Consider the following 27,985-nt stretch of genomic DNA (forward strand, 5'->3'; position numbering starts at 1 on the left):
TTCTTAGACGAAAATGCAAATGAAAACACAGTTTTGTATGAAGCAGCTGTTATATTGAGAAGACGAATTCAGCAATCACATGGCCTTGACAATATGTACTTTTCTAACGATGAGATCAATATTAACGTACAAGTCAGATTCGTAGATCCTTTATTGTTCCAATTTGTAAATTGGGTAGCCTCTGGTTCAAAACTAGAAGATATTCACAATGATCCAGACCTGCAGTCTGATCATGATCTGCACTGTTCGCTATTCAGTCAGTATTTTTTTGTAAGAACACCTTTAAACAGTTAATGGTATTGTCCAAACAGGAAAATGGACAAGTTCATTACAGAATATTTAGCAGGGTAAGGGTTAAACAATATATATTAATCACAATTCCTTTAAAACATGTACATTATACATTATGTATATATCAAAGGTATACAGGATTGAGTAGGAAGCTCTGAGCTTATTTGAAATTCTCTCCTTTTATAATATTATAATTATACAATAATTATTAAAATACAAATGAAATCTCACAGCGACAATAACAATAATCACTAAAAATTCTTTAAGGTGTAGCCATGTTTGGCCGGAGTGTAATTATGATCTTTTTTATAAAGGTGCAATTATCTCGGCTCATATGTCACGGGAAGAAAGACCTGATGATGACCTCATCGTAGTTGCAGCGGACATCTGGGACCACAACGAAGCGACGCTTAGTGGGAAACAGTCTACACATGCCATGACAAGTATCCTATTGCATGACAGGGTGCGACACATGTTCCGCCTTATATGGCATTGGAAAGGAAAAGGCGTAAAATATACTCTGTCAACATGCTGCCAATCTTTCGGGGCTTACCAGTCTTGGAGAAACAACCGAAATTAACCATTAACACAAATGTCGGCAGCAACCTATTTCGTCGGACTTCTTTATGGTCATGACAAATGTCTGTCTTTGAACTTACTTAGACGGTTTCTTGTTCAAGCTGGCAAGGTAAAGCCTAGAAAACTGCCTCCCAAAAGCAACAGCTTCTAGTTACATTTGTTGAGATGAGTGTACCAATTCTACATTTGGAGACATGCATTGACACCCTATGTTGATTTGCCAGATTCATTAGATTTTGGGTACACTAAGTCTGAATCTGGATTTTACACTCCCAAATTAATGTCAAACCAATGTCTCCCCTAGAGCTCCTCAATGACACGGTGTGCATGTGTAATAATAAATGCAAGGACGAATGTGTTTGTTCCTCAAATGAACAACCCTGGGACATTGGACAGTCAAAGTATATGCCAAAATCTCTTTACAATGCTGACAAACATCTGTAGTGATGATGAGGATGATATATAAATCACAGTTTCACTTAGGAGTTATGTTCTTTCTCAGAGTCGTGCAACAGCTAAAGCATCTTTAATAAGGATTTTACAAGCTGATAATGGGGCATAGGTCACGAAAATGGTTAACACATAGAAAAGATCTTGGCTTCGCCTCAATGTTTTTCTGTATGTTAGTTAGTTATCCGCTTTTAATGCCTATGCCCTGTTACTGGCTGGTAAAGTCCTCTTTTTCTATCCTATCTTAATCATTAAAGATATAGAGAAAAGGTATATGGAAGATCTATCTTGTTTGTGGGGTACCATATTAACTTACGTTTGCTATAATGTAAAGTTAATGCCCTATCTCCACGGCTATCGTTTTATGCAACCCATTATTACAATAAGTAACATTTTATCGCCACAAGTCACACTTTTGCATGCATAAACCGGGAGCCATTTTAAAAGCATTGTTTCATTCTTTACTTTCTTATACTAAATGATGCATTATAGTATTAAGTTAACTGTTGCATTTATGCATAGTGTATAGTAATTTGCGAAATACATGTAGCATTGAGCAGCAAACCATTTATTTGCATTTTGCAAAATGTTACCTTAGATGAGATTCATTTTAGATTACACCATCCGCATATAAATCACCATATAATCATATAAATGTATGTCTTTCAATACAGTTCTTATTATTTGCAGTTGCCTGTGTCATAACTAGTATTTGAACTTTTAAAACATTGATGTTTGACTGAAAATAAAGAAAATATCAATATAAATACTACCCCCTACCCCCAAATTTTACCATATTTTAGGCTTAAAATTGTCAAAAATCATATAATATTTCTTACTTCGATGTTATTATGTCTTTAATTTAATATACTATGTGTATTTCTATTAATTATATCAAAAGAACAAATAAAAGTTAATAAATGGTAGCGTTTTATTGTCTATATAGACAGATAAATGTCTTATGAGATTTCGGCGGCCATCTTGGCGGCCAACTTGGATTTCTCAAAACGCCACAAGTTGCCATCTAATAGCCCACCATTTTGATAAACTTCAGATTATGCGTAACATTTTGGTATATGACTCAGCTTGTTAGGTTTCATAGTTGGGTAAGTCATTAAATAAGCCACTTATCAGCTAATTTCATTCTACCATGTTAAAGCTGTATGTAGCAGTATTTCAGTGCCACCATATACTGTGAAATCATTAATATTCGTGGGGGATTAATTTTCGTGGTTGAGTCAATCCACGAAATTTAATCCCAACGAACAAGTAAAATTCCCATTCATTTTATGTTCAAAAGTTGAAATCCACGAATTCATATCCCCACGGAATTGACGTTTTGACCAAAACCACGAAACTTCATGCCCTCGAAATGATTTCACAGTACAGAGGTTATGCCAGCAGCCAACATTAACATAGTGGAGGCAGCAGAACCTCCAGGCATTCCTATGGCACAACTTGAAATGAGAGAGATAAGAAGAAGTCAGCGACAGGATAGATTGATCGAAAGATGGAGACGAGCAATTATCGACAAGTACCTTCCAGACAGAAACCAGTGTAGAACAAAAGAAGACCTATTTATGAGAAAGAATTTCAACAATTTTAAGTTAGTGAGAGGTATACTTTACAGAGAGGTGAAAGGAGAAAATACCACCAACCAGCTTGTCACACCTGAATGTTGTAGAGAAATGGTACTTTAGGGATTGAATAACGATATTGGACACCCCGGACGTGACTGAAGATTTTCTCTGTTAAGAAATAGATACTACAGGCCTGGCATGTCATCAGATGTGGAAAACTGGGTTTCCAGCTGTGAGAGATGTATCAGAAGGAAGTCATTCACAAACATCAAAACAGAATAAGTCAACATTGTGACAACATACCTATATATTGGAATTGGTATCTATGGACTACCTGACCCTTGAACCATCTAGAGAACATGGCAACATTCTAGTCATCACAGATCATTTTGTAGTAGTAGTGCTCTTGCGGTACCAACCAGAAATCAGACAGCCAAAACAACAGCAGAGGCTTTTTACAACAACTTTATACAAACCAGGGTACCACCTTTGAATCAGACCTTATCAAAGAACTGTGTAATATAACGTGGATGAAGAAAACAAGGACAACATCATATCACGCGATGGGTAAACTATGCACTGAAAGATGGAACAGAACATTGTTGAATATGTTAGGTACTTTAGAGCCATCCAAGAAAGCAGACTGGAAGAACTACATACCATCACTAGTGTGTGCATATAACCGCACAAGACATGAGAGCACGAAAACATCTCCATTTAAACTCATGTTTGGAAGGAATTCCAAGCTACCTATAGATTCCTTGTTCGAGACAACTGAAATAGAAGAACCAACAAACAAAACCGCAAGAGAATACATACAAGATTTGAAGAATAGAATGAAAACAACGCAAGACATTGCAAAGAAATACACAGATAAGGCCAGAGAAAGGCAAAAGAAGCAGTATGATAAGAAGGCAACAGCATCAAGAATAACAATAGGCAACAAGGTACGAGTTAAGATACTTGCGTTCGAAGGAAAACATAAAATAGCAGATAAATTTGAGGAAGATGTGTACGAGGTGATTGAACAGCGACGAGATAAAATACCAGTATTCAAACTTAGATCAACATCTGGAGTGGTGAGAACACTACATTAAAACCATCTGCGACCAATAGGGACACCAGAAATTAGAAATGAGACAGAAAAGGCCATAATTAAGAGATCAGTAGCCAAACAGAAAAAGGATATATCCAGTGAAGCAAAAGGTGTAACTAAGGTTACACCTAAAGAGGAAAAAGGAATAGAGATAGAAACAGGTGACGTCACAAGTGATGAGGAATCAAGTGATTCAGATGATGAATATATGCCAGGCATATATAAGAGTGGGGACGCCCACATATCTGAGCAGTATGATGAAATAAAGAAGGTAGTGATGGAGATATACTTCATTCTGAAGAGGCAGGTGTAAGATAAAAGATAGAAGAAGATGACCAAGAAGATAAAATGCCAACTAATCAAGAAGAAGATAAAGGAGATAAAGCAGGGGGTGGTCAAACAGACGACTTTGAACTAGCTACAATAGAAGAATCTCCAGAAGAAATCATAACAGATGTTTCTACACATACCGGTACAGATACAGGGGATACAAAAGTAAAAGAGATAGAAGTAGAGGAAGTGTCTGATACTACTGAAAGTAGGAACCCTAAAGAGATAAATTCAGAACATACAGAAAGAAGAGAAAAAGATAAAGATGTCAAACTCAGAGAAGGAGCCATTACGAAGAAATTTACACGAAAGCCAATACATGTAATTGATTCCAAGGAATCAACCATTGAAAAAGAGACAAATAATGAAACAGAAGAGAAAAAACTAGAACAAACTAGAGGACAGAAAAGGGAAAGGTTGAAACAAGTTCAAAAAGAAACTTTACGGAAGTCAGTAAGAGACAAAAACCTCCCACCAAAATTTTAGGACTATGAAATGAACATGATAGTGACACAACCTTCAGATAACAGACTGCAAGCATTAGACGTCTTAGTAAAATCAGAAGTTGTGAAAAAAATTATAAATGCTGGCATGCAATAAGGTTGAATTAACTATAGATTGATTTCTTAATATCTTTAGAATGAAATTTAATGAAAAAGTGTACTAAACAGATGATATACAGATTGAAGGTTCTGTATAAATTACAGGTTTGTTGTTTTCACTCATTACACATTGTAACTATCAAGTCAAATGTCTCATAAAGTGCTCAGTAATGGTTTTATCTTTCATGCTTTTGGCTCATTCTGTTTAGACAGTTTGTTTATATTTTGAGTAAAGTCTATGTTTCATAAATGGCAGTTTTTCTTATATCACTGTCTCATTCTCTATTTGCACTATAAACCATTTAATCATTTACAGACCTCTAACCAGATCACAGAGTGTGTGTGTTATTCTGTGCTGAGTATTGCTGTGACATATGGTACATTTAGGTCCACAACCTGGTAAGCATAATTTGTATTTGTAACCTGTAATTAATTGCATAACTATGTACGAGTAAGTTTACACACTACCTGAATGTATATGTATTTTAGCCGTAATATGCAACTACACACACATGTATATGTTTGAGTCTGAAATGTTATTATTTGAATAAGAGATATGCTTAATATGAACTGTACGGTATTTTGTGTAACAATTATGTATCTTACATGATTGTAAGTATTTATAGTAAGTATTGTTCATATGTATTTTCAAGATGCGTTTTACTATACACTATGGAGATAAGATTAAAATAGTAAAACTACAATTGGTATTGCTCGGTGACCCACAAAAGAATAAGAAGAACCCATCACCATAAACACTATTAGTTTTTACTGCCAATCTTTACGGCAACCTAATACTTTACACTATGGAGATAAGATTAAAATAGTAAAACTACAATAATATTATTGGTATTGCTCGTTGACCCACAAAGGAATAAGAAGAACCCATCCCCATAAACACTATTACTGCCAATCTTTACGACAACCTAGTACAAACTAACAGTGATAATTAGGATATAAAAGTCACGACAGTATGGGTATCCATGATGTATACAATGATTCATTTGAATCTGATGGAATCTGCAGAATGAGGTATGATACACAAGGTATCAATGTTACAGTAGCTCTGGTATAATATTAAAAGAAATGATGGCATATTATCTAACGATAAAATAATTAAACTTGATAGTCCTGACAATATTTGCATGTCCACTTCATGCTGATGTTGTGTACCAAGTTGCATTTGAACTGGACGGAAAATGAGATGTTTAGTATATACATGAACGACTTTGATAAAAGCAGCACTAAACTATCCTGTACCTTTTTGAGGTCTACTGTTCAATGTCTAGCCAAAGCTCCATAAGACTGGATTGAGGGTTTTTATTCACCATATCATACTGTAACTGAAATAAAAGACCAACGTGAACATTTATATATAAATAAATCTTACTTTCACAATAAGCTGTATTTTCTCTTTAAAATTCAATTGCTGACACTATATACTCGTACATTTAAAACAATTTTGAGAAATACATCAATCTGAAATCAATTATTATAGTTTGTTTAATAAATGGTAAATGTCACATTTATTTTCAAAACATTGACATCTACCTTTATAAGAACGATGTATACATATGACAAAGTAAGTCTTCATCTTGGTAATTATAGCATACATTGTCCCATTATTTCCTTAAATCTAAAATGTAAAATTAGCACAATATGAACAAACTATGAGTATAAGGAAATTACCGTAGGAATTTCTATGGAACCTTGACAAATCTGAATTTATGTATTTTAAAACTCATGTCGCTTCAATTTTTCTTTAATTAAACAATTTATTCTGTAGGTCTACAACACATGGATCAGTTGATGTGCAAATGTGGTTGAAAAATTCATGCATGCCATGTAAAATAATTATTATACTACTAATTAAATAATTCTGGTGTAATATATGTCATTATCGTTCAGTTTGTGTTTGTTGATATTTTAGTGCATGACCATGTTGAATTCAGACCCTTGTCAGCTATGCAGAGGTATCTTTTCTTTGGCTTACTTATATACATCTTTTCTTTCTCATACAGAAATATTTAATATGAATTTTATACCTTTCTGAATTGTTGGTCGCTATCATGCGTTCCTTGCTGAATAAGATATGTGCGCGCACATAGGTTCCAACAGTTTACAAATCTAAACCATTGTTTTCATGGTGCTGGTTTTCATTCATCTGAAACAAACACAAGACCAATAAGATACACGGTAATTAACGTTACTTAAGCAATCTTAATGGCTTCTTTATTCATAGCTATATAGCTGACCGGCTGATTCAGCCTCATGGCCAATCATACATGTTTTATGCAAAGGTTTTCTGGCCCTCTTCTTCCTTACGAAACAGATCTACTGCTTTATCAAATAATGTCAAATTGAATGAATAAACTATACATGTCCTAAACAAACAATTACATCAACGACTTTTCTGCTGTGACACTGACCTATTCTATCTATGAAACAATTCGTCAATACTGCATCTTACAATAAACTCTGGTGACAGTGATACATACATATGTTCTCCACCTAGGATATACAGTATGTTTAAATTGTTATGACTGTTTCAAATCGTCTTAAAATACTGACGACTGATTGAACTCGTTATTAATTTATATATAAACTTGAACTTACCGTCGTTTCTATCAGAGCAACTCGACCTGTCAAAATATGTCAACAAATTGGAGGTCTGTAAACATCCGAAGGAAATACAGTCAAACCTACCTATAAAGACCACTCTTGGGAGAGCCAAAATGTGGTCTTTATTGGGAGGTGGTCTTTACTCACAGGTTAAAATACACTGTAAATGTTAAAATGGAAAATAAAACATGTGATCTTTAGGGCCATTTGGTCTCTGTTCAGAGGTGGTCTTTAAACACAGGTTTAACTGTCCAAACTTGTTCCACGTACTGTTTTTACGTTAAGCGCCGAAAATTATGTACTCTATAAGGCCATGTGCTTAAGCCTGATCACATTACTACGCACAAATCACATCAAAATCACGTGTGTGAAAAAAATGCTGAAATTTACATTTGATTCTGTCAATTACTTTGTGACGGCTCGTTTCTGAAAATAAAACTGACTTTTATGTTTATTGCCCTTGTAATGAGATTATGGATTTTTGTCGTAATACACATGTATTTATCAAACCAATAATGAACTGATATGACATTGTATGGAAAAAGGAGAAAATAAGAAATATCTGAAATGATCCACACTAACAGGCCTTCCCATCACATTTATTTAAATATTGATAGCTCGTAGGAAGTAGATATTATATTTCACAATTTAAGACAGAATACTGTTTGCGTGTAGTAGCTGTCGAGTTTGATTAAATATGACCTCTTAAAAAACATTTTCTGTCTTTTTGTCCAGATTTTCAGGTAAAAGTTGGAATTTATTTTTCAAGATATATACTTCAAAAGACAGCTTAATCATTTTCAATGGGAGTTTCATTGATCAAATAGTGTAACCCTTAAGTAAAATTTCGCAAAACGGTTGTAAAGACTAGCACCATAAAGTCGATATTTTGGCTATAGAATATACCTTAACATTGCAGTATACATACGTTATTGAAACCTGAGCAAGACACTTCACGTACTTTTACACGTAAAAGTATGCCAACCAGTCTTTATGCTTAAATACTTTCGAATTTCTACCATGTGACAATATATACAATACAACTGGAAAAGAAATGCCGATGCCATGTGCATATACCTTTGCCAATTTGCACAGAAAATTGTGTATATTATCATTCATATGCTTGCTAGATTACATAGATTACACCGGCACTAGAGAGCTGCTTTTGCGAGCGCAAAAAAGACAACAACACACATTTTATATAATAAGAAGAGCAGTTAATGAAGTTAGTCACAATGTTTAATGTATGTAGTTATATAAAAAGTGACTTGCCTCATTGCAACTGTACCATCGTACTGGCATTAAGCTAATTCAGTGCATTTCGCATTAGTTCTTCGTTGATCTTGAATGTATCTTCAGAGCACAATTTGAGGTAGTATTTCAGAGCAGATACTGTTACTCCATAGGAAACTCCGGCAGAAACAAAACTGCCTATAACAGGAATTGCAATTGGCAATGCACTCTCGATGGCCTCATCAGCAATAGCACATGAAGCTCCTTGTACCAGACCTTTTGCAGTTCCTGCTATGGTAAGACTTCGCAGACATAATTTTTTCTCCAACTCTCTGGCATCTGTCTTAAGAAGACGTGCATTATCTTCCATAGTTTTCGCGTCAAGTCCAAGTTGTTGTTTGTAGAAAATAACTTCTTCTAACATGAGTGCCCCATCAATAAGTGCACCAACCACAGGTATCGGTATCGCTCCACCTATCGCTGAGACTATAGAAACTTTTAAGATTCTGTTACTCAATGCTTCAATTTTCTTTTTCAAAACATCATGTGTAAGCAATGACATGGACAGTGTCATGGCTTCCTTTTTACGTTCAGGAGCTTCATCGATTAATGTCGATGCAAGATCATTAAACTCAAAATCCAAAGGAGCGTAGTTGTCAATGAGAAAAACCGACGCTTCTTTGAGCTTTACCTTGGCAAGATTTTCCAAGCAATCCCTTCTGATTTTCTCTATCACTTTTGATTTTTCATGAGTTTTAGGATGTGATTGTTTGTCCTTCTCAATCTCTAGACCAATTTGCGTTCGGATGAAATGAAAATTCTTGTTCAGTTTGCGAATTTCTACAGCTAGCCATAAATCGTCATCTCGAAATCTACTAGCGGACATGATGATGAAAAAGTCGAACCGTTCAAAATTCACCAGATCCAGATATTTGTCGCGGGGAAACTTTGGTGATCCAACTCCAGGTAGATCCCAGAAAATCATATTTTCATTTATGGGATGTTTGTAGGGTTTTATTTCAATCGTTGCCTCGACTACATCTACATGTGCTCCACCTTCATCCTCTGCTGTGATGCCACGAATCGTATTGATAAAGCTTGATTTTCCTACCCCAGCTTGCCCCGTTATACCTATATTTAAAGGAATCTTCTTCCACTCACTATTTTTGTTCTTGATAAAGTCTTTCAACTTTGCAATTCCACCTTTGGCTGCCTCCTCAAGTTCCCTTTTCATGGCATCAGAGAGTGTTGTGAATGCGCCTGCCATAGATCTAAAATTATGGAAGCATTTTAGGGTTTTAGATACATTTCATTATTTTCATGTCAAACTTTGAAATATTCAACACTTTTACAATTGGATTTTATCTTAAAACATTTTACATTTTAATAGTACACACTCCACACTTGAAATATAGATATTTTTCTTGCTATAGCCGGTAATGTATCTATAGGACGTCTGCTAAGTACCTACGTATCCTCCTACAAATAACCGATATTATTTTAAACAAATAACCTCTCCTTCATTGATTTCCTACGTGCACGTGCATTACGTGCTTTTCATGTTTAGGTATCTACCGCCCGCTCTACACGGTCCAAAATATGTGTATATGAAATCTGTGTGATCAGTTCACAGTGAAAAAAATAAAAGTTTCCTGTTTCCACAAATATGTGCAGGATGACGTTAGATGAGAAAGGGTGCGCCGTCGGAATGGTCGAGAGTGGCATATCAAACCGAGAAGTACACGCTTAAACAACGTTTAATATGAAATAATATTCGAAAACAAGTTGAAACGAAAATAACATTCGTGTACTACCGTGGCGTTCAAAGTCTCCTGACTTGAACCCCATTAAACACCTGTGGGATGAACTTGGGCGAAGAGTCAGGAGTCTGAGACCTATTCCTCGCAATCTCCATGAACTACAAAACGCTGTTGTAAGAACATGGAATGCTATTCCACAGGGGCGTATCCGACCGTTCATTCGATTCATGCGTTCCAGGTGTACAGCCGTTATTAATGCTGCCAGAGGGCACACGGGATACTAAGATCTCGGATTGTGTGACTTTATTTTGGGGGTTGTACTGTTCAAATTGTTCACGCTTCAATGAATTTGCCATTTTACGCAATTGTTTCATGAATTACTTTAATTAAACATTTGATCTATATAGTGTCCAAATTTTGTTGAAATATGTCCAAAGGTTAGCGACATATATCCAAAATTGTAGGTGTGGAGTTAGAACTTTTGCTGAGAGAACTGTTTAAGGCTAAGATATTAACTATAGATCTTAGATAAAGATGTGGTGTGGTAAGATTTTAAACAATATACGGTAAAATGTATACAGACTAGGTGCAGATATAACAATATTAGCTTGTTTTGTCACTACTTGTGATTCATACCCCTACTAAAAGCCTTGTTTGAAAATGTTATAATAGTTATTCTAGCATAAAACTGTTGTTCTTGTCACTTTTCAGGAGTGTTCTAACAGGAGAGAAAACGTGTGTTAAAAAAAAGAGATTTTCGCGCTCACGTGCTGTTAAAATACCTTTTTGTATACGCACGTTCCTTAGCAAAGCGTAAACGTATTACGGCCCCAAAACGGATAATTCAAAAGGAAATGACATCAACGTGAAAAAAACAATTCAGATGTTCCCGCGCATTTCATGGAAATTAAATGACGTTGAGGGATAATGTATTCATGTATTTTTTCGGAATTTATGCTAGAATAGCGTTACCGCATGTTCATTTCGTGTTATGACATCTTCAGACTCCCTCGGAATACGTTGGTACCCTCGGCCTACGGGCTCGGGCACCAACCAATCCTTCGAGATTCTTCAGATATGTGTTATCCCTACATAAATACAATTCATCGTACCCGGTTACTTTCAATTTGGCAGAAGGATAATGGAATAATGGTTTTTCTATTGCTTTTCGTGTTACTCAAATGCATCTATCTTTATACAAACGTATCAAGGTATACCATATTCCCTCAGTAGAGTTAAAGGTATTATCTTACATGTTTTAAATGTGTAAAAATTACAAATAGTACAGAATGGGTGTTTTATTGATAAATTAAGAAAAGAGAAAGCAGTTATGATAGCAATCAGGATTATAGTACTTATGTAAGCTTGATGCATGAGCTAAGAGTTTAACGTGAAGTGCCCATACATCCATTGGTTTCTTTTTTTTTTAATTCCCATATTTTCTTAGTAGCAACGATACATTATTTGTAAAAATATATCGCAGACTTATGGTCCTTGATGTCTAAACTAGCCATATAATTCAAAGTGTTTGTGTAATTGAATCCAACACAGATATAAGTTTCAAAACTATTCAAGGAAATGTCAATTTTTCTACATTATCTAATTAAAACGATAATTTATTTTTCAAAACAAAAGTCAGATTTATGTGACTTAGTATATTAAGTTGTCTTATGCTCCTTAAAACCTGCTTTAAAGGCTTTCAGAATAATATCTTAAAGGTTCCAGATATATCAAAAGAACAGTATTCGAAGTGAAAGATATGGGACGGACGGAAAAGTGATGTTTAAAAGTGATAGAAGTATATACTCTTCTAATCCCTGATCCAAACAACTCGTAACAACAATTGTTACTGCCGTGGGAACAGAGCATCTAGTAGACGCCTACGTAAATGTATAGGTATTTCTATCGATATCTAAATGTCTACGTCGCGGCCGCGATCATATTGAATAGGACAAGTATATGCGCGCTGGGGAAAATATTTCATGATGGACCTGTGAATTCTTTACTTATGGGTGAAACAGGTCTCATAAGCGTAAATACGACTAGCTTCTCCTGATTATAAAACATACCGTACGATTTGTTGTGAATTAACTGTTGTTGTACTTTTAGTAGTTCAACCGCCAACCTTGTTTAAGAGCAACATTTAAAAGACACGTTTTTTTTCATCCTCAAGTAATAAGTAAGTAGACTCGCCCAGTTTAATCAATCTAGACGCATAATCTAACTTTATACATAGAGCGCCTATTTCACCCGATTTACACTCGGAACATTTCCACGCGTTTCGGGCTTTATCGTATGTTTAACATGGGATTTTTGAACCGTCCAAAGATGTTGGAAATGTTTGTCTCATTGTTTATTTTTTTTTTCAATAAAACTGTTACTGCTTTCATTGTCTACCACTTTTTTTCCACCCTTGCCTGAAAAAAACAGTAATGAGTTTGTACACTGTTCAGACAATTGTGCTCTGTTGAAATTTAACCAAACACAAGTTTACCTGCATAAACAGAAAGCATGATATGTCACCATGCGCGGATCCAGAGGTGGGGGGGGGGGGGGGGGGGGGGACCCCCTCTGGAAAATCTTTAAGAAAGGAAAGAAGACAAGAAGGAAAGAAAATGTTTTTCGATAAAGGCAACATTAGGACTGCATGTAAAGTATATGCGGCTGCTGCTACATACGACCCCGACATAATTCATATTAGAATCTATTTATCTAAAAGAAACTAAGAATTTTACCTTCAAGAAAGCTTGATTTTATCATTTTCCCAAATTTAACAGGTTAGTCCATAAAACTGTCCCAGAATGCAAAACATGAAGTGCTAAATTTCAAAATTTTCAGTGGGGTGGGGGGGGGGGAACAGGGGATCGGACCCCCTCTGAGAAAATTATGGTAAACGCTTCTTTCCTGCACAAATGACAATTCCGCAACTTCTGTCCGGTTTGTACAAATTTCTGGCCGCGATAAACCATTTTAATTGTTTTCAATAGTAATGATGAACGAATGATTCATCCAGTTCATACACTGAGTATTAATCAAACCCATGTTCGACCACAAAATAGAGTCTCAAATCGGTAAACAAATGCTCCATAGTCTACAGAGACAAAACAGGATCATCAATTTTGTGATATCCATAAATGAATTTAGGATATAACAAATTAGAGAATAAATAACAAAGCGGTTCCCGAGTCTTAGATACATGGGGAATAGATATACAAACATTCCGCTCCTTGTTGGCGGCAGTTTTGTTCAGATTTTTACAAACCCTTATGGGAAGACCATTAAAACTTTGAGGGACTGGGGCAGGCAGTTTTTGTTCAGGCTCGTTTTTCGTTTATTTGTTTACTTAGAACACATACGCTTATTGACTTATTGACCGTTATGATTTATAAGTGACTTCCGTATCACATTTGACCTTAGACATTCTCTAGTTATTTAGCAAAATTAGTTCTACTGTTCTGGGCCAATATGAACTTGACCTTTGAACTACTGACCTCAAAATCAAAAGGGGTCATCTGTTGGTTATGATCAACCTCCCTATTAAGTTTCGTGATCATAGGCACTAGCATTCTCACGTTGTCGTCCGGAAACGGTTTAACTGTTCCGGGTCACTGTGACCTCGAGCTTTGACTGGTGAGGGTGCGAAACTTCACATGTTAATAAAAATATTGATGGAAAATAAAACATGAAAAATAAATCTTCGGGTTGGGGTGCATGATCGGGCTAGTGGGGTGACAGTGTGCAGGAGCGAGTTTGGGGAGTGTACAGTTGTGCATGTTGATAAATATTAATGAAAGGTTCAAGGTTAAAAAGAAAGAAAATATGAAAATATATGGGGTCGGGGAGGGGAGAGAGATGGGGTGTGACCAGGGCGGTTGGGTTGACTGGGTGTGGGTACACAACTTCACATGTTGATTATAAATATTAATGGAAAAAATGAAAGAAGTTCAATAACATTCTACAAATTGGTCAGTCTGTTATGTACAAATATGTGGATTTTTAAACAATTAAAGGGCAATAGCTCTGAAGTTACTAAAGAGATCCTGATGGGATTGTGTGTGCACTACCACATTATGATGATGAAGCAAAAATTGCCTTATTTATAGTACCCTATATAGTAAACACTAGAAACTACTAAGGGCCATAACTCCGGTGTAACTCGGGCAATCTGACTTAAACTCGATGTGCCGCATTTCCATATAGTAGTGAACATGTATTTGAAGTTTTATTTCAATATTCCAAACCACTTCCGAGATACGGCTCCGGACGGACGGAAAGACGATCGAAAGTCGCCATATGACCTATAATAGTGTCTGTGTTAAACCCAAATTCTAACATGGCTCGATTTGATTTCCAGTTAAACAAAGAAGAAAATCAAGTTCTGTATATTCTGCGATAAACAACGGTTGACGCGGGGACCGGTGAGAAAGCATTATGACGTCAATTATGACGTCATATTGTCGCATGACGTCCGATACATTACTCCTCGCGTAAATGAAGTCCAGTATAATATTTATTAAAACATATCAATGAGCATATCAGAATGAAAACAATCAAGGCCTTCTTGTTATTTATCGTCTAATTTACCACGGTTCGTTGTTCAGATGCTGCAGTATTTAACCACTCGGGCTAACGCCCTCGTGGTTCAATTCGTACGCCTCTAAACTCTAAACCGTGGTAAATCAGACGATAAACAACTCAAAGGTCTTGCTTATTTGTTAATTAGGTATCAGAATTAACGTTGTTACTGTGTTAATTAGTATTGTCTGAACGTAGCTATGTAAATGTACATTTACCCTATACATTATTTTCTGCATAGTATGATCACTCACTGTTAATGCTATCGTCATATTGAATATTTGCAGAAAATTATAGACTTTCCCAAATGCTAATGCATCGGTTAAAACTCCTTTATTTGTTACTTTGTTTCTTTGTGTGTTTGTCTGTCTGTTTTGCAGTTTTCTATTTCACATGATTTGACACAGTCATATAGCACATAAACGCGCTATTTTAAATTTAAAAGTGTCGCATTCCAACCCTTGATATAGAAGAATGCCATTCAAATTATTTACAAAATATTGAACATAATTTTTATGTTTTATGAGTCAATGTTTTTATATTGATTATGAAAAGATTTCTTTGCTGTATTGTAAAAGTCGTGCTTCCCGACCAGAAATATTTATTTCATTATATGGAGTAGAATCTATTCAAAATTTAGAATATCCACAAAGTCCTATACATCGATTCAATACACCGTTACTGGATTGATCAGAAATGATACCCTATAAAAGAATCGGGGACAAAGTGGCATGGTACAGAAATGCCACCGTATGTTATATTTTTATTTCAAATTACGACTCCATTTATGATTATTTTTTACCGTTTGAAGTATTATGTTGTGACATTGATTTTGGTGTCTGGTTACATCTAAATTAGTAATGCAGTCAAACAAATGTCAACAGCCAACGCATGTCTTTTTATTTCTTATTTTCTGTCTGACTTAAATAGTTTTACATAAACAAAGTAGTCAAACAGGCATAACAGATCTTAATATTCAATATTTCGCATTCTTTTTCAAAAGGTTATTTCAAGCTGGCTGATTTCTATCGTTGTAGCGCTGGTTAAGAATGAAAAGACGGCAGCTAAATATTTTTTTTTTCTGTCACGGGTGGAAAGGCACCAGACTTTAAGACGCCAAGTAAAGCCATTTGGTCCTTTTATTCTTTTGCACACGACTGAACGATATAACACAAAAATGTCAAATAATATATCGTCTATTAATTCTTTTGCAGGCGTCGAAACAATACGTTTACCAGTCCATAAATATATTTTAGTAAATATTTAGGGTAATTAAAAAACCAGTCACACTATTTATCGCAGACAAGAAACATTTCTTAGAGGAAACCATGTAAATAAAGACAATTTGTAATTTAGTTCGCATCAAGCAAAGATTGATATGCCACTATCATAATACCGACAGTTAACTTAATATACATAACCAGGATAGAAAGCTAATCCCTGTTTAGTGTCTAAGTGAAGCTGTGGTCTATTCATAATTTAACTTGAAATTAAATGAGTATTGTCTCAAACTCCGGTTCTTAGCGGCATATTCGCAATGTTGGTTAAATGTGTCAATATATTAAAATCCGTAAAACCAGATGATGTATTTTGTAATAAATTAAACCTACTCCTTAACAAACTAGATTTGTGTCCATAGGGCACGGATGCCCCAACATACTCTGCCATCCTCTGTAGCAAAAACTACCAAAGGGCCATAATTGCAGCTAAAATATTCACATAAGAAAACCCCTTTTTTATGGTCATCTTCACATCTAGCTTGTTCATCTGTGAACGTTTGAAGCAAATCAGGCAAATAGTGTAGGAGGAGTTGGACACAGAAGGTTTTTGTCTATATTCTATATGACAAAACTATCAAAGGGCCATGACTGCGGTAGAAACAGTCACAGAAACAATTCCTTCGTTTACGGCCATTTGCACATCTAGCTTGTTCATCTGTGAAAGTTTGAAGCAAACTAGGCTAATAGTGTGGTATGAGTTGGACACACAAAATTTCGGGACGTTCGTACGTACAGACAGCAGCAACGCTATATGCCCCCATATAAATGTGTGAGGCCAAAAAAGGTATGATTTCTTTGAAATATTTAATTTGTACAAATTGTTGCGATGTATAACGGCACAATTGTACATGTACTGGTCCGATTTCATCACTTAGTCTAACGGATCGTCCATCGAATATAAATAAGGTATAATCATTTCCGACATGGTCCGAATTTTGGAATACGGTCTTAAAATCCACACAGATAGTATAAAATCTACTAAATTATAAATCTTCTTTTAACGTGCACGTATTTCGGTTTTGTATTAAGTGCCAGCTCGGGAGATTTAAATTATCCCCGTAATGAGGGGGAGCTATGGAGTTTTAAAGCATATGCGTTTCACGTGAACTGCAAGACCATAAAGCTTTTCATGATGGTACGATTCTTGTTGCAAAGATATATGTTTGTCAGTAGGTTAGGTGTAAAGGCCCCACACTATAGCTCAATTACGGATCCCTGTCATGTCGTTACGAAACTCAAGATTCCTCGTAGAGTTCCTTAACTCTAGTCGGACCCTAGTTCCAAATACATAAAAGGCCTTTAATGCCACTTTTTAGACCACAGAAAACAATTTCTCATGAATTTGTATCTTCATTAAGTTGGCATTACAAACCTAAAAGAACTCCATAAGCTGATCTTTATAAAACACTACCTTGATAAATGTAAAAACCACACGTCGGCACAAGTTTTCAAAATAAGACAAAGATAAATGTTTGACACATATCTATATGTCGGAATTGATAACTGTAATATCAAATACAGATAAAGACTCAATCTCATTTATCAGAGGTTCGTTAAATCCCGATCTAGGGAAGCAATGTCGACCTCTGGTATGCTAGAATGGTAAAGACTTTACTTAACACAAACTCTTAAAAACACATGTCTTTTATAGTTCTAGCTGTTGGAAATATATACCTATAAATATTCACAAAGTAAATAGTCTTAAAGGTTTTGAAGAAATGTGCAAGAGATACTGTCACTTCTAGGAGTTTAAGTAACACGCGCTAATTTCTGTTATCTCAAAGGGTAACAATATCTAAATTGTACTTGACAGAATCCCTGATTGCCCTTTTTCAAATATCACCAGAATGAATTTACTATGTGTATATATATATGTGTGTGTGTGTGTGTGTGCGTGTGTGTGCGTGTGCGTGTGTGCGAGCACTGTTATAAATTGTTCGAATGATTCACTCATTTGGTTGTATGGTGTGTAAATGTGATGGCATGTAAGTTGATTTATCTGTTGCATTTTTGAATATACATAATATAGTTCCTTAGTGAGTGTAACATGTGTGTACTAAATGGTCGTAAATTGTTGAAACAATGAATTTACATACATTTCCAATAAAGAATGTTCGATTGTCGACTATTGCATAGTACAACATGAATATTTTCTATGTATGATGATTTTTCTGTTGCACGTGTCACTGATTTAATAGTTTAAATCAGATAAGGCTAATGTTGATATTGATACTGATGTACTCGGAGGGTTGAACACTAAATATGACATGTTTGTATCAGACGACATTTTGTAGTAAATAAGCTTCATGTAACTGTTCCTAAACTTGAACAGAGTATGAGATGTATGCTGGATATTGCTTATACGGATTTGTGTAAGACTTGAAAAGATTAAATGTACTGTTTTTTTCACTACATATAATAAAAAAGATGTATTGCTAAAGCATGGTGGTACGATGACCCACAGGGCTTTGGAATTCCCTGTATTTGTTGGAAAGGAACTTGCTTAAATGTAATAGTGCCTCGGGTAAAAGGGTGTTGAAAAAACACATTTATTACGGTCTCACTCTGTCTGTTTATGTAAATTAGTGATGTGTGCGTGCGCGAGTGTCTGCGCTGCTGTGGTTTACGTTGTAGGGTAACTGTGATAAAGGAACGTAGCATTTCCTTTTGAATATCCATCCTTGTTACACTTTCCCCTCCACCACTCCCCCCTCCCCTCGCCATCTACCCCCTACCTCTTCTTCCCCCTTTTCAATATATTTTGCATAAAATTTATATGTTATTGTTGGATTTTTGAAGCGACCGGTCTATAATATTTTTCCGTTACAGCTTCTTTTTGTTGTAGACATACTTTGCAAATGCGTGGCTCTGAGGCTGTGTTTATGGTACTCTGTGCTTCCGAGAAATCTACCATTACCTATCATCTTTCGTAATGATTTTGACAGAGCCGTCCAACGAGCAAAGCGTCTTATTGGCTTAATTTCTAAGAACATTTGGTTTTAGACTGTGAAATAAATCAACAAGAGTTCTAGAAGAGCATAAGATAGAAACTGGAAAGAAAGGTACCGGTATTCCAACTGAAGTATTATTGGATGATGGTTGTACTTCTTCTGATATCTATACTGTTTTGAATAGATAGAAACATTATTTTACATTTGTAGGAGTCTCTTTAGAAGGAACGATGAAGATACTGATTGTAGTATTGACCAGTTTAATAGAAGTGGTAAAACAAGTCATTTTAAAGCTAAGTGGGTACGACGAGAGGTCTTGACAACATTACAAACGATATGTTTTTAAATATTTGCCCAGTTTTATCTTTACCTAACTATTCCGCCTAATTTGGGAAAAAGTTGTTATTGTCCCTGTACCTTATTCCAGTACAACAAACCATCGTGTTCCATTATCTTATAGAGGTACAGCTCTTTCATGAGCAATGTATAAAGTTTACTGTTCAATTTTAAACAACAGGTACTTGGGCATATTGACCGATGAACAAAAAACGGCTTTACAATTGATTATGCATTTACATTGTATAACATTATAAATACAACGAATAAAACTTGAACAGGCTATCTTTTGTGCCCTCATTGATTATTGGAAAGCGAACGATTTTATAAACCGATGTCTCTTGTGGAAGGAACTGTTTGTTAATTGCATAAAGGGTAGTATGTTTAATAATTGGCGTTCACTATATCTCTCTCTGTCAACATTTAGTAGGGAAAACGGATTGTATACCGATTGATTTGATAGTGTTTCCTTGTTACAAGGCAGTTCATCATCTTCATTCCTGTGCAATTTGTTTTTAGATGATTTAGTGACTTATATATCAAGGCTACTGGCAAAGAAGTTAAAACTGAAAATGAAGTTGTTTGTATTTTACTGGATGCTGATGATATTGATATAGTAGCTGAGAATTAAACTTATTTAAAGTACTTAAATGTTTTGTCCAACTGGTTTTCAACTATTATGATGACAGTTAATCCTAAAAAAATAATATTGTGCATTTTAGACCACAACCAGTTAACAGAACATCCCACAGTCCTACATGGGGTGAACATGTTTTAAAAGTTGAGGCCTATTTTGGTTGTCTTTTAGATGAGCATTTAGATTTTGACAAAACCGCAAAGTCTATGGTGCAAAGTGCTGGAAGCGCATTAGAGCTCCTGACAGCAAAGTCAAAACGTCATGCCATATAATATTTCCAAAAAATTGTATGAAAGTACTTCAAGGCATGTTATGGATTATGGGAATTAAGCCCTACTGTGGAAATTCGGGCTATGCCCTTTCGCTTAGGTATTGGGGATTAAACCCCAACTGCACCTTTGTATCGCAAACTTGGTTGGCTACCACCGCATGTGGGGGAGTGGAGATTAATAGCTAGACAGTCGCACGGAATTATAGGATCTATGAATGCTGTAATAAAAAGCAAGCACTAGATGTAAAAATTTGCAAATATTTGAATCAAATTGATTTGCAAGATACATGTACTCATTTTTCATAAAAAATGTTTCGTAATTTTGTTGATAATTTATATCTGTTACCGGTGAAACTGATTAAGTAATGCTGGACCTTGTCGTGACAGAAATAAGCTCAGAACTTATAAACTATTCAAATCACATTTCAAAACTGAGTCTTATGTCTCTATGCATATGCATATGAAACATAGAACAACACTCGCCATATTTAGATGTGGTTTAACACCCCTCGGTCTTGAGACTGGAAGGTATGAACTTCTTGCTGTCAATGGCAAGATTAAATTTTGCCCTCAATGTAAACATTTTGTCAAGACAGAACTACATGTAATAACTAAATGCTCTGCATACCAACCTCTTAGAAATCGTTTACTACTACTTTAGTAGTTACTTGATAAAGCTAAGGGTATCAATGTGAATTTTAATGGTATGGACGATATACATAAAGGTATGTTTGTATGCTCTTATGATGGAATTGCTAAATTAACGGCAAAAACCTGCTTTAACATGCTTAAAAATCATTTTAATTCTTTGTACTCATAATTTGGTAACAGCAATAGTATTTTTATACTGTGTGTAAATTTGTCTTAGCATACTGTAAATGACAATCAGATATTAGGATACTTCATAGCACTAAAAGTAGAATTTAAAGAGAATTAAGGACCATGAATCAGATTGCAATAATGTATTTTATTCCTTGTTATGATGTGCACATATGAGATATAAATTAATATATAAATAAATCATATATCCTGACGTTGTTATTACAGTAGGCCACATTTAATTGTAGACAGTTGGCTAACTGGGAAAAGAGGCCTGGTTAACAAATCCGTAGGCATTTTTTAGTACAATATGGTATCATACCTTAAAACGTTCGTTATTCAACCAGGGTGGATACCAGGCTCAAAAATCCATTTTTATTTTTTTGTGAGGCCCCAAAGGGGGACAATTAGTTTTTTCTCAATTTTAAGGGAAATTAAAGAAAATTTTCATTATTTGATGAAATGTGTATCTGTTTTAGATTACATGTATTGTAATATGAATAAATATGTTCATCACACTAATCATTTTAGAATTTGAGGCCCATTACAGGGTTTTTTAAAAAAAAATATTTTGAAATTTTTGATAGGTATCGCATAATTTAGAAGTATATTGTTTTTACTCTATTTATGAAATCTCTACGATAGTAAGGTTGAGTATTCAAGGTTCAGGTGTGTAACAGGCATTCTAATACACAAAATAATAAAAAAGGCATCATTATGGGGTCATGTTATAGTAGAATAATTGATAAGCAAATTTTAAAGTTTGTTGAAAAAGTTTGGTAAATTGCCCTCTTCTTTCATTATGTTGTAAACCATAAAATTTACCAGAACATTTTCTTCACAGCAATTTAATATTTGTTCTTAGGTAAGTTATTTTACACCCCCCCCCCACCCCCCTCCCCCACACACCCACCCACCAAAAAAAAATTGAGGCTTCAAAGGGGGGTTTAAATTACTCACATTTCATGATAAATTACATTGATAAGTTGTTATTAATTAACAGAATCATTGCTGAAATATATTTACCATATGACGATTTATGATTCACCATTTTATATCTATGGTGGTACTCTTATCTCTTTAATAGGATGTAAGTGGAACTTTAACTAATATGCCATAGTATAAATATAGCTCAAAGACCAGATTATTCTTAAATGTGTGCCCTCTTGATATACTAGTAGCAAGCCTACAATTATATTCATAGGCAATGTCACCTATACATGTTTCCTTTTGTAACATTGGAATATACCCCCAAACAACAATCAGATCACTTGATTCAGCTAGCCAGAAAGACAAGTCAAAGCACATTCTTAACCAATTTGGTATCAGCGGAGCAGTTGTCAAGTATTTAGGTTTCTGCTGCTCAATCTGGAGGTCAACATTTCATGTACCACATGACACCAGTACTGTGTGTGTCCACTTCAGTAAATGTCACAATGACACTGCACAGCTGATAGTTACATTTTATTATTGTAAGTATTTCATTACCTGGAAAGGATCACTGATGTTCATGTGAACATGTAGCACCTATTTTCCCAACCAGCTACGTTTGTGGTAGGTGGTGTTTATGAAGCAGCCACAAAAGGGCTAGAAAATTCTAATATTTTCAAAAATAATGTAATCATTAGTATTTTGTGTAATTTTGTGCCTTGCAGGTTGTAGATATCGGCTCTTCTTTGTCCTCATATACTCACTTCTATTCATGCTATAGGAACAAGAATGTCCAGGACCTGTGAAATCTGTTTGTTTACAATTTTGATAATAGAATAAGTATGTTTATTTTGTTGTTCGTTATTAACGATAGTTATACTTGTAAAAATTTCTGAGAGTTAGCATTTTTATATACAAATGACTCCATGAAATGATTTTCCTGGCACCTTAGTGATGGTCAGGGCTAGATTCCAACCTGAGGGCCCTCCATGTAGTTTCAGCTTAACATTGTTAATTGTCATTTTTTTCAGTTCCAGGCTTATTATGCTCTAGAAGCCTATTTTGCTCAGGTTAAAAGAACTGAGTACATGTCTTAATAGGTGTTAGGCTTACTTTGTATCTAATTTTACAGAAGCATTTCGTATTGTACATACTTTGCCATTACGTCTTTTATTTACATTGTTATGCAACTGTGAAAAGTTGGAAGGATTAGGAGAAAGGTTTACTTCACTTTCCAAGTTAAGTTTTTGCAACTGACAGTTCCAAATCTGTGCTCCACTTTGTTCCTTTGTGTGTCCGTATCTTTCTCGTGGTCTATATATTTTACTTTGTTCATGTATATTAAGTGTAAAGTTAATCATGTACACATCCATACAATCACTGATATGGGGGTTTTGTTTGAGGGGGTAGGTTCTTTCTTCAAACGTAGTTTTTCTTAATGAATATTTGTCCTTGCGAATTTGTTTTGTCTAGCCTTGTGCTTTGAAAATACTCTCAAAAAGTAAAAATGCAACATCCATTCTTTAGGACAGTCTAAGCATGACTTGTGTTACATGAGCTGTGTTGTAATTCATATCCCTACCACCTTAGAAACTCATATTAATTACATTTCGATATACAGAAATTCGATCATCAGTAAGGAATGACATACCAAATATCCCCAAAAGTCTTGATACTGTTAAATGATTAAAATAAATTGACCAAGAGTTTAAGTTTGATAAGTTTGAAGTTTTTACCTTGCAAAACACTTTTATGTGATGTAGATGCGATTACAAACATTAACGTGTAATATCACACGAGGTTTTCCATATTGAAGTATTATTATTACATCTGGTGACTCCACCATTTCATAACAACTGAATGTCAATTGGTCTTATGGCATACCACTGCTTCAGCAAAATATATTTGAAAAATGCCGGTTCTGGCCATGGATAAAGTCCGATAACGATTTTAATAACAAAAGCTGCCCAAAAGCCTTGCGCTCGACTATTCAACAACTTCTAAGTTTAACAAGGACCATGACTGGTCAAGACTTACAAAACCATATATATGTTACTTCCCGAGGTTTGATGACCGGAAGCACTATGTGAAATTTTAATCAAATGCATGTAGTTTCTGAAATACACCTTGTTTTGTAGGTACATGCTAAACTTTTACCAAATACTCTAGGTTGAAATTAAATCACATTTTGTATTAAACTCAGTCAAGATTATTTTTATTTCAAAAGGTTAGATGACACAAAAGCTTTATGTAAAGTTTTAATCCAAAACATGTATTGGTTGCTAAGATATGAACTTACATTCAAAACTTATCCAAGGTGAGGATGTCAACAAAGGCGACACCAACACCAGAGTGAACAAGATAGCTCTCACTATTCTTCAAATGCACTGGAATTTCGAAAAGTTTGGCAATTTATATGTGTATATCAATGTACATCAAATATTTACACACTGTGTTTTTCAAAAACAATGAAATATTTGCCAGAAAGTGATATTGCCTGTTTACTTTTTTGAGTGTATATATCGGTTCAGTATTCCATATTTGGGCAATTTGACAATATGTGTCTCAAAAGTTAGTACAAATAAACCGATATTTTACGCACTCGTATTGTAGTAACAATTAAATGAAAATAAGGAAATGAAATGCAGCGAAGTAAAATGTATATGTATTGGCTCTACAATTTCTTGAAATTCTCAGAGTTACTTATTCTATATGTATCAAAGTGTTTTGCGAAACTCTCAGTTTTAGTGTTCTCAGACCTCAATAGTAAGTGATGCTGCAGTAATAAAAACAATAAAATTACTTTACACAATAGGTTTTAGTACAGTTAATGTTTTAAGACTGCGCGAGTATATCCACACACTTAACTGAATGTTACGTTGATTGCAAAAATGATATGCAGCATGTCCAGTTAAAATTGTTCATTTTGAGTGTAACTCCTTTTGGGGCCTCTTGAATTATATATGAAGTTTCAAAGAAAATGTTATATGCACTTGATACTATAGAGAATAAACATTCATTTCTTAATTACATTTTAATACCAATGTACCGTAAATTTTAACATATTGGATACGTCTCATCATCATGTAAATGCCGTCTGACGGAGAACCCCCAATTTAGAGCCTCTTAGACTTTAATTTCACTTGAAAATTACATTTATACCTCAAATTATATTATATAATTGAATCTTTCCACTCTATTATATATCTAAGTCAGATTTACCTTAACCTGTAATTTAAACAACATTTTACTTTCATTATTATTTCTTATCACGTGCACCCCTTTTGGGGCCTCATGAAAACTTGAATAGGGATATTTGAGCCTGGTATCCACCCTGGCTGAATTCCATATACCCTAACAAACATTTTGATGTATGATACAATATTGTACTAAAAATGCCTACGGATTTTTTTCTCTGGGCTTTCGCCAACTGTCTATTGTATATATCCTGATTTGTAATCTTCTTTAAATAAGATATTTAAACTGTATTATTATCATGTGTAGTGTGCTAAATAAAGGCCATAAACGCAATATTTTCAAATCGGAAGTACCGTATTCCAACATATTTGAAACTGAAAGAATATAATTTGAATTATTTATAAAAAATTATCATCTACAGAATAAGGCTTATATAAGGCCTCTGACGAGAGTTTATTTCGTACTATTTCTTAATCATAGAGGAAATATATCGGTGTATTCTAATATCTTTGGTTTAATCATATTTTATTGCTTTCTTCAATACAAATTTTCAAGACATGCATACAAAAGTCGACCTAAATTTAAGAATATTATAAATACATGGATATTCAGATTATATATAAAAGCAAAAGGGTTCTGGGTTGGGCCGCACGTTTTAACAACATTAGCGGGATGGCCCTTATTCTTGAATTTCAACTGGTCGTATTATCTCCTATAACTTGATGACATATTGCTGATATTTTTGGCTTCTCATCCTTCGCAGCACTAATTACATACAGAAATATATATGAGAGCCGACAGAAACGTTCTAGTGATGTGTAACAGTGTCGCTTGACTGTAGTCCGTAACTGTCACCCGAGTCTGACCTATAGACGTATTTATTTTGAAAGGGTATTATTTCTACTACTGAACAACATTGTGAGGCATCTCGATTACATAACCAATTAGATATTAATCAAACAAATAATAAAAAGACGCAAAGAGAGATTTAAGCCGCGGACCAACATGTCTAGTTTGTACGTTATATGTTTTTACTTGCTTACCTGCCATCTAAACTATAAAGCGATTCCGTCAGACGAGGTATTTTGAATATTATATTTTCTATTATAACATTTCCTTACATTACCAAGCACTACAAAAACCAGAAATGTGCATTTGTATCTTTTAAAGTACATGCAGTGACAAAATATGCAAAAAGTGATATTGCGTTTTAATTAAATACGACCAACAAAAAGCAAACTTATGATATTTAAGCTAATTTATTGTTTACCTGTATTATAACTGTATACCAGTATCGTTATTATCCACCATGCGAATGTAAAGCCAGTAAAGTAATGATTGCTGTATATAATTACGCAGTGTTTTGTTATACAGCTGAACAAGTTTATTATTACGGAAACCTTCATGCACACGATACATTCATTTGTTCAAACAATACGGTTATAAATAGACCTTTATCACGGACACGGACATGGGAATGTAAATGTAAACGTACTCTGTACTTCTTTCAAATTTGGGGGGTTTTCTCAAACATGTTTTGGAACTTGTGAGAATATGTCTGGTTACAAATTAAAGCGCATTTTTTTTTAAAACAAATATGTAGAGATTAAGGTTTAACCCAGTAAAGTTGCATGTTGTGTAAGCTTACAGAAAACTGTCAATGAAAAGTAAGACAAGGAACTGAGGGTCGGTGTAGAATTGTATCGTGTATGTGTGTGTGTGTGTGTGTGTGTGTGTGTGTGTGTGTGTGGAGGGGGGTGGCTTGAGGGAGGGGAGAGGGGTTAAAGGTCTGGATGTTTTGGAGAATAAAATTCTATTTATTTTGTTGTCATGTTTTGGTGGTCTAGGTGTAAGTGTCACTGGGTTGGAGGAAAATGGATACTTAGAAACAGAATGAGCTATAACACGGCCTGTAAACACTGACTCCATCTGCTTTTGGTAGCAAATGAGGTGAGTGAAAGAAAGAGCTAATAATACTTCATAGGTGGCACTAAGTTGTAAAGAAAGGCTACTTTTTGTAACAATTTGTAAACGCATTTCTATTAAACGGGCAATACAAAGTTATAGTCATAAATGACTGTAACTTACATGCATGTAGAGCGATTTGCATAGATTTACTCTCTTAAGTTAGCACTTTTGACTTGACAAGTTTTGAGAGTAGCGAAATAGAGCCGGTTCAAAAATGAAAGTTGAAAAAGTTTGGGAAGCATTATTCACTACAGAAAAAATTAGGTAGTTTACTAATTGTTTTGACTTGTCTATATACATTTTTGAGATACGAGATGAAGCCAGTGCCGCTTGTGTAGACGTTAAATAGTTGGAGCCTAGGACCGTAGTTAAGCAGGTATTGAGAAGCTTGACATAAATATTTAACCAACATTATTACAATATATGAGGTTTGATAATTATAGGGGCAGTTGATAGTGAAGTTTAGAATGTGGACAA

At 34.8% G+C, this 27,985-nt stretch overlaps 1 protein-coding gene across 1 annotated transcript; it reads right to left on the reverse strand.

Moving 5' to 3' along the window:
* Positions 1-8,819: 8,819 nt before the first annotated feature.
* LOC128550176 (interferon-inducible GTPase 5-like) lies at positions 8,820-26,969 on the reverse strand. Its single transcript, XM_053528635.1, has 2 exons — positions 26,811-26,969; positions 8,820-10,054 (listed from the first exon to the last, which is right to left on the reverse strand). Exon 2 carries the CDS (start codon positions 10,048-10,050, stop codon positions 8,857-8,859), a length of 1,194 nt encoding a protein of 397 aa, XP_053384610.1. The 5' UTR covers positions 10,051-10,054; positions 26,811-26,969; the 3' UTR covers positions 8,820-8,856.
* Between the last annotated feature and the right edge of the window lie 1,016 nt (positions 26,970-27,985).

Source organism: Mercenaria mercenaria, chromosome 17 (genome assembly GCF_021730395.1).
Source record: "Mercenaria mercenaria strain notata chromosome 17, MADL_Memer_1, whole genome shotgun sequence".
Lineage (NCBI taxonomy): Eukaryota > Metazoa > Mollusca > Bivalvia > Venerida > Veneridae > Mercenaria > Mercenaria mercenaria.

Coding starts and splice junctions, on each gene's coding strand:
- LOC128550176 (XM_053528635.1), bottom strand. CDS start 10,050: ATGGCAGGCGCATTCACAACACTCTCTGATGCCATGAAAAGGGAACTT.